The sequence below is a fragment of the Manacus vitellinus genome, unplaced genomic scaffold (assembly GCF_001715985.3).
Source record: "Manacus vitellinus isolate BGI_N305 unplaced genomic scaffold, ASM171598v3 scaffold_4_pilon, whole genome shotgun sequence".
NCBI classification, from domain to species: domain Eukaryota; kingdom Metazoa; phylum Chordata; class Aves; order Passeriformes; family Pipridae; genus Manacus; species Manacus vitellinus.
The window spans coordinates 18,082,789-18,094,255 of NW_021940604.1; the positions used below are offsets into that span (position 1 = coordinate 18,082,789).

The 11,467-nt window shown below is 36.5% G+C and overlaps 2 protein-coding genes across 3 annotated transcripts in view; one reads left to right on the top strand and one right to left on the bottom strand.

Moving 5' to 3' along the window:
- MCM9 (minichromosome maintenance 9 homologous recombination repair factor) overlaps positions 1–11,467 on the top strand; it is a 48,622-nt gene that overhangs the window by 18,229 nt on the left and 18,926 nt on the right. The window lies entirely within an intron of this gene.
- Positions 941–11,402, bottom strand: ASF1A (anti-silencing function 1A histone chaperone). The gene is made up of 4 exons (XM_029962815.1): positions 10,478–11,402; positions 9,045–9,160; positions 4,405–4,581; positions 941–2,569 (listed from the first exon to the last, which is right to left on the bottom strand). The coding sequence occupies exons 2-4, from the start codon at positions 9,057–9,059 to the stop codon at positions 2,357–2,359; spliced, it is 405 nt and encodes a 134-aa protein (XP_029818675.1). The 5' UTR covers positions 9,060–9,160; positions 10,478–11,402; the 3' UTR covers positions 941–2,356.

Genomic DNA, 11,467 nt, shown 5'->3' on the forward strand with positions numbered 1-11,467 from the left:
CTCCTGTAACTGATGGGTCAGCTATATATAGGACATGTTAGTGTGTCGGCTAAGGTAGTGCCAAATTCTACTGCAGCATCTGCCATACAGTTGAGCTTCAAGTTTATTGCACCCAAGTTCATGTGCACAGTTGACTCTTTTGCTCCTTAACAGAACAACAGAGCTTCACTTTCCAATTTCTCTAAATTAATGGGTTTGCTGGGTGAGACTATATATTTTGTAGCTGATTTTGCAATAGCAGCAATAGGTTCTGCTTTCATCACTTTGTGGCATAGGCTTCTAAGAAGCCTTTATGCTACTGATGGATAGATTCTGGTTAAAGCTTGTACTTGATCATGTTTTCATTTGAATATTCAATAGGTGCAAGAGTTTGAAATGCTACTACTGTAGCCTAAGTTCAAGGCAGACTTCACAAGCCCATCAGTGCTTCAGCAGATGACTAAGTTATTTACATGCTTACATTTAAGATATATCTTTAAAATAGAGTTATAAATAGAACAATAAAGTGCATGAAAAATCTCAAAATGTCACTACAGACCTGAAAGTTGCAATATAATTGAAAACCAAAGACCTTTCTTAAAAGTTCACAGAACTTCAGCCCTCAAGTGAAACAACTGTTAGTTTAGGGAACCAATTCTGTTAAGTCATACCAATATTACAGTGTTAATACTTTTAAATTGCTAGTCATCATTTTAAACAATTACAGAGAGATTTTTAGGAGCACACATTAGAACTATGGTTCCAAATATTAATGGATTTCAGTAATTCATTCAGCTACCCTATGTACTGCTGAGCTTCCATATGCATGTACATTCAGATAACTCCTTTCCAATATAAAAAAATATACATGTTCAAAATGAAGATAATTTCACTAACAATGTGGAAAGACAGAAGCACTAACTGCCTGGCACATCTTCATCCACATTAGAGAATGCAGAAAGAGAAGAGAAAGCATTCTATTTTTATTCAGAGCTCTACTGTCAGTCATCATGAAATCTACCTTTTTTTGAAGGGCCTGGAACCTACAAGGGTTCACAGTTTGGGCGGTTACTTGTAACTAGCAGAATTATATTCCTGTAATCTGGCATGACAGATTAAAATGTAAATGCACATACTGTCAAGAGTATATGTATAAAGCTAATGAGGACTGGAAGAATAACTAAATTGTTAGTGTCATAATGATGTCTTAAGTCTTTGCAGTTTACTGCTTAGTTCTTTGTATCTGTCTTCAAGGATGCCTCAGGTAATAGGGACATCTCAGTGCAAGAGCTTCAGGGCAAGTAATGTATTCTGCCTGCCACAACAGGATTTGAATCTTGATTTATACCAGTGCATAGGGTTGCCTTAAACAGTAGAGAGAAAACAGAAGTTTTCAATTCCAGGCGTTTCAAAAAAAATGAAAGACAACATCTAAACTCCTTATTACTAGTGAAAAAGACTACAAGAACAAAGCATACCTGAAAATAACCATACCAACCAGCAGTGGTACATAATAATCTTACAGAAGACCATTTTTGGGATACTCACACCATTGCTTTTCACACTTAGAACTTTTTAGTAATTGCTTGCATCCTTCCAACCAATTGCTATTAGGGTGGCTGAAAAAGGGTTCTTTCCTGAGATACCCACTCAAATCCCCACAAAATACTGTCCTGAACAAACCACTGTTTGACTAAAGAGCAGCAGGAGGAGATTTAAAAAAAAAAAAAAAGTCCTAAAATCCAAAATAGCAGATGGTAAATCTCAAATTGCATGCTTTAAGTAACAAGTATGTGCCTTGAAAAAAAAAAAAAAGAATCTTGCACCTAAAATTATACTGTGCTGTCTGCTTTTAGAGCAAAAGGACATTTTTGGTCTTTTTTTTTTTTTTTTTAATCAGAGATACTTTTTTCTTTGCACTTCATCTAATGACAGTTTTGTTCTTAAGCTGCTATTAAAGGGCAGTTTATATTTGGCAATCTGGGTATCAGAGACAAGGACATGGCATTATTCCTTCATTCTGCCTGAATGTTTTAACCTTTAAACTTTTTTTTTTTAGCTTTTAATAGTGCTTACAAAGTAAAGGGGGAGGGGGGAGAATACATATACTTTAATCAGGTTTGGTTCAGACCACATAGAATAACACATTAGAAAAAAAGGCAATTACTTAAAAATAGTTGTATTTATATTCCACAATTTGCTCAAATACTGTTTGTTTGTTGGTTTTTTTGGTTTTTTTTATAAACTTTCTACAGGATGTTTTAAAACAAGTTCTTCACATTGCTCATCAAACTATGTACTTATGGAATTTGAGGGAAATAGTTCTGGTTGTTTTTACAGTTTAACACATATACAGTACCAAAACGATGGTGGTTAGTCACATGCAGTCCATATGAGATTCTAACATAACATTTAGTGAATTTTCTGATGTTGACCATCCCTTTGATGCTGAAGGTAACGCATCTGTGGAAAGCAGAGACTGTAGATTTGGGTTACTGCTCTCTGCATCTTCCAGTTTTTCAGTGTTGTCCTCCCAGTTAATGTGGAATCTTGTGACTCTGGGATTAGATGCCAAAATATTCCTTTGAAGCTGGGAAAGAAGAAAATATATGGATTGTAATATGTACATCTCAAATGGGAGTTCACATGCATATAGATTTTTTTCCTTTTACTCCCCATAGTCTTGCTTGTGTAAAACAATTTGTTTAAAAAGGGAATTTATATAAATGTGAATATATAGCTACTACCTGTGGATCAGAAATGCACTTACAGTACACATTACTTAGTCATTTACTCTAATATCCTGCTCAGCAAAAGAACTGCTTTCTTAGGAGGATATTTTAACTCCTCCATGTGTTCAAGGCTGTGCAAGAGCTCCACAAATAAAGTGCAAGTGTTTATTATTTTATCCAGCTTTTAGTAAAGGAAATTACTTTTACTCCTTAAAGATTCTGCAAACTACTGTACTCATAAAATTTTGCATCAATTTTCCAGTATTTGCAATAACTATCAATTCCATCAACTCCCCATCTTCATTTAAGAGTACAACCTATCCTTAAGTTAGCAAACATTAGACTGATTTCACTAAGTAGATTTATCTACTAAAGTTTTCAAGTAAAAGTAAAAACATTACTTAGATTTGGGAGATACTAACATTGTGGCAGTGGACATGATTAGTTATATATTTTATTCTCATGCTGGACTTCATTTTCTTTTGAAAACACATTGCACTTGTTTATTTATGCAGCAAAAAAAATGCTCATTTTCTCTTTATCTTGAGAGGGGTAAAAGATCATAGTTACCTAGAGGATGGCAAGTTATCACCACTGAATACTCGTTATGAAAGTTAAGACTGATAACAGGAAAAGTCTGCTTTGTTGATTTTATTCTCCTAGAAAGTATGCTCTCATTAAGTATTTTCCAATCCCTCATGCAAACTACCAAGATCGCTACTTTTTTAAAACCTAGTAGGGTTTATTACCACCAATTAATTTATTAACCTTCTCCTTGTGTGCTTCTACTCTGAGGGGGACTTCTTATATAAACATGCTAGCTTTTGCTGTTCTTTTTTATAGGAGCAAATCTAGCTTTTTATATAAGCAGAGAATGAAGACAAGTAGTTCTAGGCATTTTTAAATTCAAGTGCTTAAAAGAAGCCACCTTTTGGCATTTACAACCAACATGTTATGACTTAAATGAAAGAAAGAAAAAAGAAAGGAAGATATCAAAAGTTCAAGAATCCTCAAAATAAAAGGAAATGTAATTTTGAGAACATATTGACTATCTGATCCCTGAAAATTAAGTTAAGCATAGAAAAACATACTATTTCATTTCAGTTTTTCATTCTAGTCCTGGGCTAATTGTTACCATGAAGGATATCTTTTTTTTTAAAACTTAATCTGCATACTTCCTTTGTCAAGTTGTCCATTCATTGGATAATCATCCAACCAGGTTACCCATCTTCTCTCATTTTACACCTAACTTGTTCTTCAGGTTTTTTTGTTTGTTTCAGTTTTGCAGAAACTGCAGCTCTGACACTAGAACAGCTGGGTAACAACTCTGGTAAATTAATATCTACTACTTAGTTCCTGGCTGATGGGCCTAGAAAAGCATTATTCTCTTTTTTTGAAGAAAAGAGCCACTTTGTCAATGCTGGTGCAGGTAGAAATAAATCCAACAGTTTATTTCACACAGTCGGCCTGAAAGTGCAGCCAAGTTTTCAAGATGGTGGAAACTGTTGATGGTTTCTCAGCATTATCCAAATTTATGACAACTACATGGTACTTGTAGTTTGTTTCCCCAAGTTTTTTCCATTATTTAATGCCTTATTCCATGCACTTTATGAAATCACTTGATGTTTGCTTTTGTTTCTTAAAAACGTCTAAGCATACCTCTGATATATGACTAGAACAAAACATGCCTTACCTTAGAAAAGTCTGGCTTTACTGGTGGATTCTCTCTCAGTTCTGTTTCAGTATATTCATTGTTTACATAGTAGCCAACTCTAATAAATTCTTGACCTCGGTAAGTGCATGTAATTAGCACAACTGTTACACCTACTGCATCTGCATCTGGAATAAGCCCTGGGTTAGGTGCATCAGCCTAAATGTGAAAGGGAAAGATAAATTAAAATAAAATTGATACTACGTGACTTTCTAGCAGGGGAATCTTAAACAGTATGTTTTAGCAGCTGAGTAGTGACTATATTTAAAATTGTTCAAGTTAACCAGAAAATATACCTGCTTTCACAACATCAACCCTAGATTTAGGACACTATCCTGTAGAGACAGAATTACGTAGAGTACAGTAATGTTGTTGTCTGACATTTCTCATGGGCGATTAGGCAAGTTAGATCCCAAACTGCTTTTAAATAAAAAAAAAAATAATAAAAATCAGCTGAACCATTGTTTGAGCAGGTGTACTAATATCACTCCAATTCTACAGTGCTATGGTTCTTCAGCCCATCTTGGTAATTCATTAGAGCAAGATTATTTTCTTTTACACCCTCAAGATTGATTTGGTCTATATGTGTGTTTTTAACAAGACTGAATCTTTAAAACTACAGAAATGGGCTATGGTGAGGTTTGAGCTGTCCCACAGACTTCTAGGAAAGGAATAAACTACTTTCTCTCGCCTCTTTCCTAATAGCTACGTTTGTTAAAATTTATGCAGTTAAATGCATCATCTCTCCAAGACACCTGACATTTTCAGCCAATACGCAAACCTAATTAATAGGCAACTCAAGTGATCTTCCTCAATGTCCCTACTTACTACATCTCTGCAGGTTTTTTTCAATAAAATTTGCCTTGTAAAATGTGGCTCACATCAGTTCCTTAAAATGCTTCCTAACTCGACATTTATTGATTAAATGTGCTGCCTCATTCTGCTGCGGGATTTAAAATAACAGCAATCAAGGCATAGTGAAACACTTCATATTTACAATTTTATGTGAAGATCTGAAGTTAATAACAAACACCCAGGTTGCAAGAACAAGTTGGTATTAATAAGGTGTGTTCAAATGGTTTGGGTGTAACAAACCTTGCCTAGGGACAGAGGATGAATGGAATTAATTCCTGATGTCCCTCTCATCCCTACTTTTCTGTAGTATTTATATGCTCCAGCACAGTGAAATTTGGGAGCTACAGCTCATGCAGCATTGGCTTCTACTCTTTGCAACTTCAATTCTAAGCCTTCAAAGCAGTCTTGCTCTTTGTAAGAAGCTGTAGATACTTTGCAGAAGGATTAGATGATCAGACCTCTCAGGCAGAAAGACACCAGAGAGAGGAGAAGAAACCAGGGAACCAAGTAGAACACAACTTCCTCCAGCCCTGAAGTAAATAGAAAATGGCCAAATGGCTTTACAACTTGCATATGGATATGGAAAAGATGTCTGGAAGGAACAGGACAAGCACAGAAGCTTGAGGAAATTAAAAGAACTGCCAATACAGATTAAATCACTATATTAATTCAATAATCTTGTTCTGTGCCCAGAAGCATTTGATTACTTTAAATTCTACAGTAATGGACACTGTTCAGTTTATCTCCCTGTGAAACTCACACCCTAATGTAGGACTTTAGTTTTCCAGGTTCCCACTGTCATTTCCTGTCTTGTAATATCCCATAACACAGTTCTGAAACCAAGGAAATACTCTGTTCTAATCCTTCTTATCTCTCCAGCATTGTTTTGCTGCATGGAAAAGACACTGAAGATTGTTTAAAAGAGTTCTCTCAAATTTTGAACTTCCCACCTTTGATGTCAAAGCTCTTAATTGCTCAGGAACCAAATGATCATACAAAGGTGGAAGAAAAAAAGATATTTTGGTATTTGTTATATATATATTTATATATATATATATATATGCTTGATATTTGGGCAAAGAGAGGCAGTAGGTTATTTTTTGCATAAAAATCAGTCTTAATATTCCATTCTTATGCTATAAATTACTTAAGAGTTTTATGAAATCACTCAATGTGTATGTTCTCAAGTTATCTTGCTTTTCCACAAAACATAGTTATTACTGCAGAGTAGGCAGCAAAGGTCATATCCCCACTTAAAGACAGTAAATTATTTATGTGCTTGTATTCTCAAAAAACGAAGTTTCTGTGATTTTATTACAAATACCCACATTCATAGAGAGAAGGAACCAGATTTCACTATGTATATCTTGGCATTTAGAAATAAATAGGTCAAGCTGTGGGCCTTTACTATTGAAACATTTTTAAATGGTTAAAAAAAAAAAAGAAAAGGGGGAGCTGCTTGTGTCAGTCTGTAAAGCACAATAATTTTCCATCTTTCTGTATGTAAGGCTGAATTCCCAACCTGATACACAGCTTCTTTTCAACTAAGGTGGTTTTATCATCCTTGGTATTCTGTCTGTGTGGTACTCCATTTTAGTTGCTATTTCAGCCATTTTCCTATCTCGAAAAATCTAAAGTATATTATCTGAAAATTTTATACACCTCTGCAAAGGTCCTTTCCTTATGCAGTCCCTGGTGAACACAATCTCTTTTCTTTATATTACGTGCCTCCTGCAGTTCTGTGCCTTGCCCCATTCTCGCCTTCCCTTGCTTGATCTCTCCATATTCCAGGCTGCTTCAGTTTGGTGAATAAAATGGCTTCAGTCATCAGCAAAGGCTTCTTGCAGCACTTTGGGTTTTGGTGGTCTCCTGTGTACACACTAGCTCAGCCCTACCCTCACTTGCAATCCAGAGCTTTTGAAGCATAATACACTCAGACCAAGGGTACTTCCGTAAGAAATAAAAGGGATACTTTAATATATCACAGAAGGAATCTCTTACAGGACCTGCTAGAATCTAAGCAAGGTGTCTACATATCTCCTCCTAATTTAGCTGTAGTGTCATTTATAACCAGGATACAATTACTGACTCCATTCTACATAAACCGCCAGACCAGTAAATTTAGTTTTTGAGACCTTCCTAATCATACAGCCAAAACATGCCTTTTTAGGCACCTGCTTCCTGCTCCTTCCCATCACCATCAACAATGAGTCTTTGTAACTGAGAACATCATTTAAATTAGAAATGTAAATGCCAGCTGATTCCTCTGCATACACTACCACAAGGTAGCCCCTTTGAGGGCAATTGAGGATCACCTATTTCTGACCAATTAATGCCATAAGCTATAATAACCTGCTAATTGAAGAACTGTTAATAAATGATGCATTTGTTACACATCTACTTTATTTGTAGTGTGGAAAAAATTAGGCCTGGCTCCAAAACCAAACAAAAATGTTTCAAGACTGATTTGCACATATGTGGTTGATAAATGCAACCTCCAGCCTAATCCTATTCCTTTAACCTGTCCTTTACAGAAAAAAAAAAGCCAAACAAACACCAAAAAAAACCCCAAACCATAAAAACCAAACAAAACTTCCCTGGAACTCACAGATGCCTCACAAACGTTTACAGCATTTTAAAACAGCTACAGTAATAGTGAGAAAAGTATTCATTAGCACTTTTGGGTTTTTTAATGCTCATCCTCCAGCATGCATCTGCCATTAAATAGTTAATTGAATTTGCACTATTTGAGAAAGTAGTAGGGTCCTTAGACTCAGTTTCTATCTGATTTTTCATCTGATGGATTCTGCTCTCAGTTTACAAGAAAAATTCTTGTATTTCACAGGGAAAAGAGTGTTAGTTTTAATTAAAATTACAGGTTTGATTAAAAAAAATAAAAAACCAACACCACCAAAAAAAAAACAAACAACAAACCACAAACAATTACCACCACAAAAGAAACTACCCCAAACAAACAAACAAACAAACAAAAGCTTCTGTAAGAATTTGGGCAGGTTCACCTCAGGTTTTTTCCCCTCCCTGACTTAAAATGGAAACCAGAGCAGCCTAGTAAGCCATCTCAGTGCTGCTCTTTCCTTGTTTTCTTTCCCTTCATTAACTTTTGGCTTTAACAGCAGTATATTATAGGACTATCACATTCTCTAGACTTTGTTGGACAGTCTTCATCCACACGTTTTTCCTAAATGCCTACTATCTACCACTGGATTTCTGTCTTTATTTTAGAAATCACTGTATTTTGTTATGATTTAGCATGCTTAGCCAAACATCATGATTGAACATGTGTCCTGCCAAATAGAAGTGAACTTCTTGATTGTTCTGGCTGACTTTTACACTGATCTTCTGAAAGTGTTGGCTACATTAACCTAGTGCTCCTGACTGTCTGAAACTGCCACCAATTGCATTGAGCCTGATGGTGCTGGTGTAAACCAGGTAATTGGCACTGTTGATTACTGAGTGATCTAGAATGTATTTACAAACCAGACTGGCTAAAATTATCAGTAGCTGTGGGAACTGTGCTTATGTCACTATCTCTAATTATTGATACCACCAATGAAAAATGCCAAGAAATATCAGGGGCAAGAAATATCAGCTTATGAACAGACTTAAAAGGCAGGTGTATCACACCTGAGGAGCTGACAAATATTTTTTTCTAGCTTACCATTATTTTTCAACTGCCTGTTAGTTTGAAACAGTCCTCTCTAAACAAATTAGCACAACCCTTTTAGAAACCATTAAATCAAACTTACCTGAAATACAAACATGTGTCTGCCTGCAGGAACAGGTCCGACTAAAACAGAGTCTAACACCTGATCATACTCTTCACTTTCAGCTGAACCCACATAAATTATTTTCCATTCCAAATCTGTAGCAAAACAAAATAATAATAAAAAACCATTATTTAATCATTACAGTTAAGGGTCTTCAACTGTTGCCTATCTACAGTTTTGAGGCCTAAAACTGCTTCTTTGTAAACAGGCCTAAAATAAGAAGAACCTGTTTTCATGGGGGAGATTTACTGATGATTTACTGACCCTATCCTCACAAATCTTATCCCACATTGTCCCTCTAGTCAGTTGGTACAACAACAATCCCTCAATTTCATGGTGAGGTTAATTTTCAAATTTTATACAGAGAACACGGCCCATTTACTAATTGGGAGCTTGTTCAGCACCTTCTCAAAGTCTGTCTGAATGGCTGCAGCAGAGGGATGATGCCTAAATACACCTATAACGCACTGCATGCCTTGAATACTGACTCACCTCCCAAAACCCAAATTCCTGCCTTCCACATATACACCTCACACCTTAAATTACACAGATTATGGAAGGTAGTTAATTGAGTAAGAAAACCCACTGTATAAGCACCAGGCACACTAACTGTATGTCCCCATTCCCTCACAAGTCACTTGTGTAACCCATGAAGTATGTAAAATTGTGGTAACATTCAAGATCATATTCTTGAAGACATTGGTGCTTGCATTTTATCTACATCCTGAAATGGAATTATAGGCAGAAAAAAAAAATCAATTTTGTTTCTTAAAATAATGCACCAAACCCAAACATTTCTTATAATTCAGTTTTTCCTAATTCACTTTCCCCGACAGGTGTTTGAAAGTTGAAATTGCACATTAGCTCTTCCTGGGCCAGCTTTTCACCTTCCCTTTTTGATTCAAAAACACATGTGTAAATACACATATGGAACTAATCTTAAGATGAGACAGATTTTTTGGGTTTTAAACAAGAGGAAAAAGACATAAACATTACAGAAAACTATGACTAAGACTTTTTTCTTAATGAAACTGTTGCTTCAGATTGTACCTTGAAAATTTACATGGTATATTTCTTTTTATCCCCTTGTGAATAATGCCCGATAGCCTATGCAAAAGCACAAACCTGTACTCTATTACATTTACTTGATTACTACACTGCAAAATCCAAAGGTCCGCATCACCGTTTCTTGATGCAGGAACAGTACTTAACTATAGAAAAAACTTGGCACTTTAACAGAACTCGGCTGCTTTAAGATTGCAACTCTTTCTCCTCATTAGTTAATTTTTCTTGCTTATGTTTATCATCAACGCAGGTTTTGCGGGTTTAACAAACAGGGCTTGGGAAGTGATTTTACTACTCTGTACAGCACAGCAAAATTAGCCAGGTACTGTATCAGAGGTTTTATTTACCTTTTAAGCATGTAGTATTAGCTGTTGACAGTACTGCTGAGTACTCATCCAGGACAATTAAGGAGCTTTCTTGTCTGCATCTGAGGAGGAGTTACTACTTACAAGAATTGAGGACTTTAGGCTAAACTGCTTAAGATTATCACACTACCCTACACCATTATTCTAGGAGAACAGTATTAAGCTCATTCTAAACCAGTAGTATTTAGTACTAAAACTGGACTTTTTAGAAGCTTTAAATTATAAATTTAATAGTGAACCTAATGTTGTTTAAGTATCTTGATACAGAACAACAACTTTAAGAAAGAAAGGTCTGGAGTTTGTGAATTTAATTTTAAGATCAGTGTTGCACAGGACTGGCTGAAGAGAAAACAGCACAGTAAACAGATGTACTAGCAACATAGGAAAGCTAAAGCAATGACTTTTCATCAAGTATACAAAGGCTGTGTTTAATCTTATTTTTAAACGTGCAAGATAGCACTGTTCATCCCGAATTTATCCTGTAGTCTAACTTGCATTTAGATGGAAAAAGGGAGCTGAGAATTTTGCATTGGACTATCTATAATTCTTCTCATCCCGACTGTCCGGGATTAACTTTAACATAAATCCAGAGTGTCAGGAGCACGTCACGTACAGCTGTGCACAACTGGAAGGAAAAGCATAACACCTTACACTGAGCCCCTGTGTCGGGCACTGCCACCCGCCACAGCAGTTGCCACCGAGGGGTCCAGGGCTGTACCTCAGATGAGGCCAGGCTGACTGCAAAGATCCAGCCAGCGACCTGGAGACCGGCATGGAGCACAGCTCCAACTAACGGGTCAGTTAGCTACAGAAGGGCACGGGACCGGCGGCGGAGGCCTAGAGGAAGTCTCCTGGCTCAGGAGAGACTTCCTCTAAGTTCCCGCCACCGCGGTCGCCCTTCCCTCCCTGCCCGCGCTGTCACAGCCCTATGCCGGCACGCAGGAGTACGCGCTGCTGCAGAGGCAGGCGGGG

Excerpts from the sequence above, each read along its gene's own strand:
- ASF1A (XM_029962815.1), bottom strand. Across the intron at positions 2,570-4,404 it reads TAAAGCCAGACTTTTCTAAG|CTTCAAAGGAATATTTTGGC; the intron begins GTAAGGCATGTT and ends CTTCTTTCCCAG.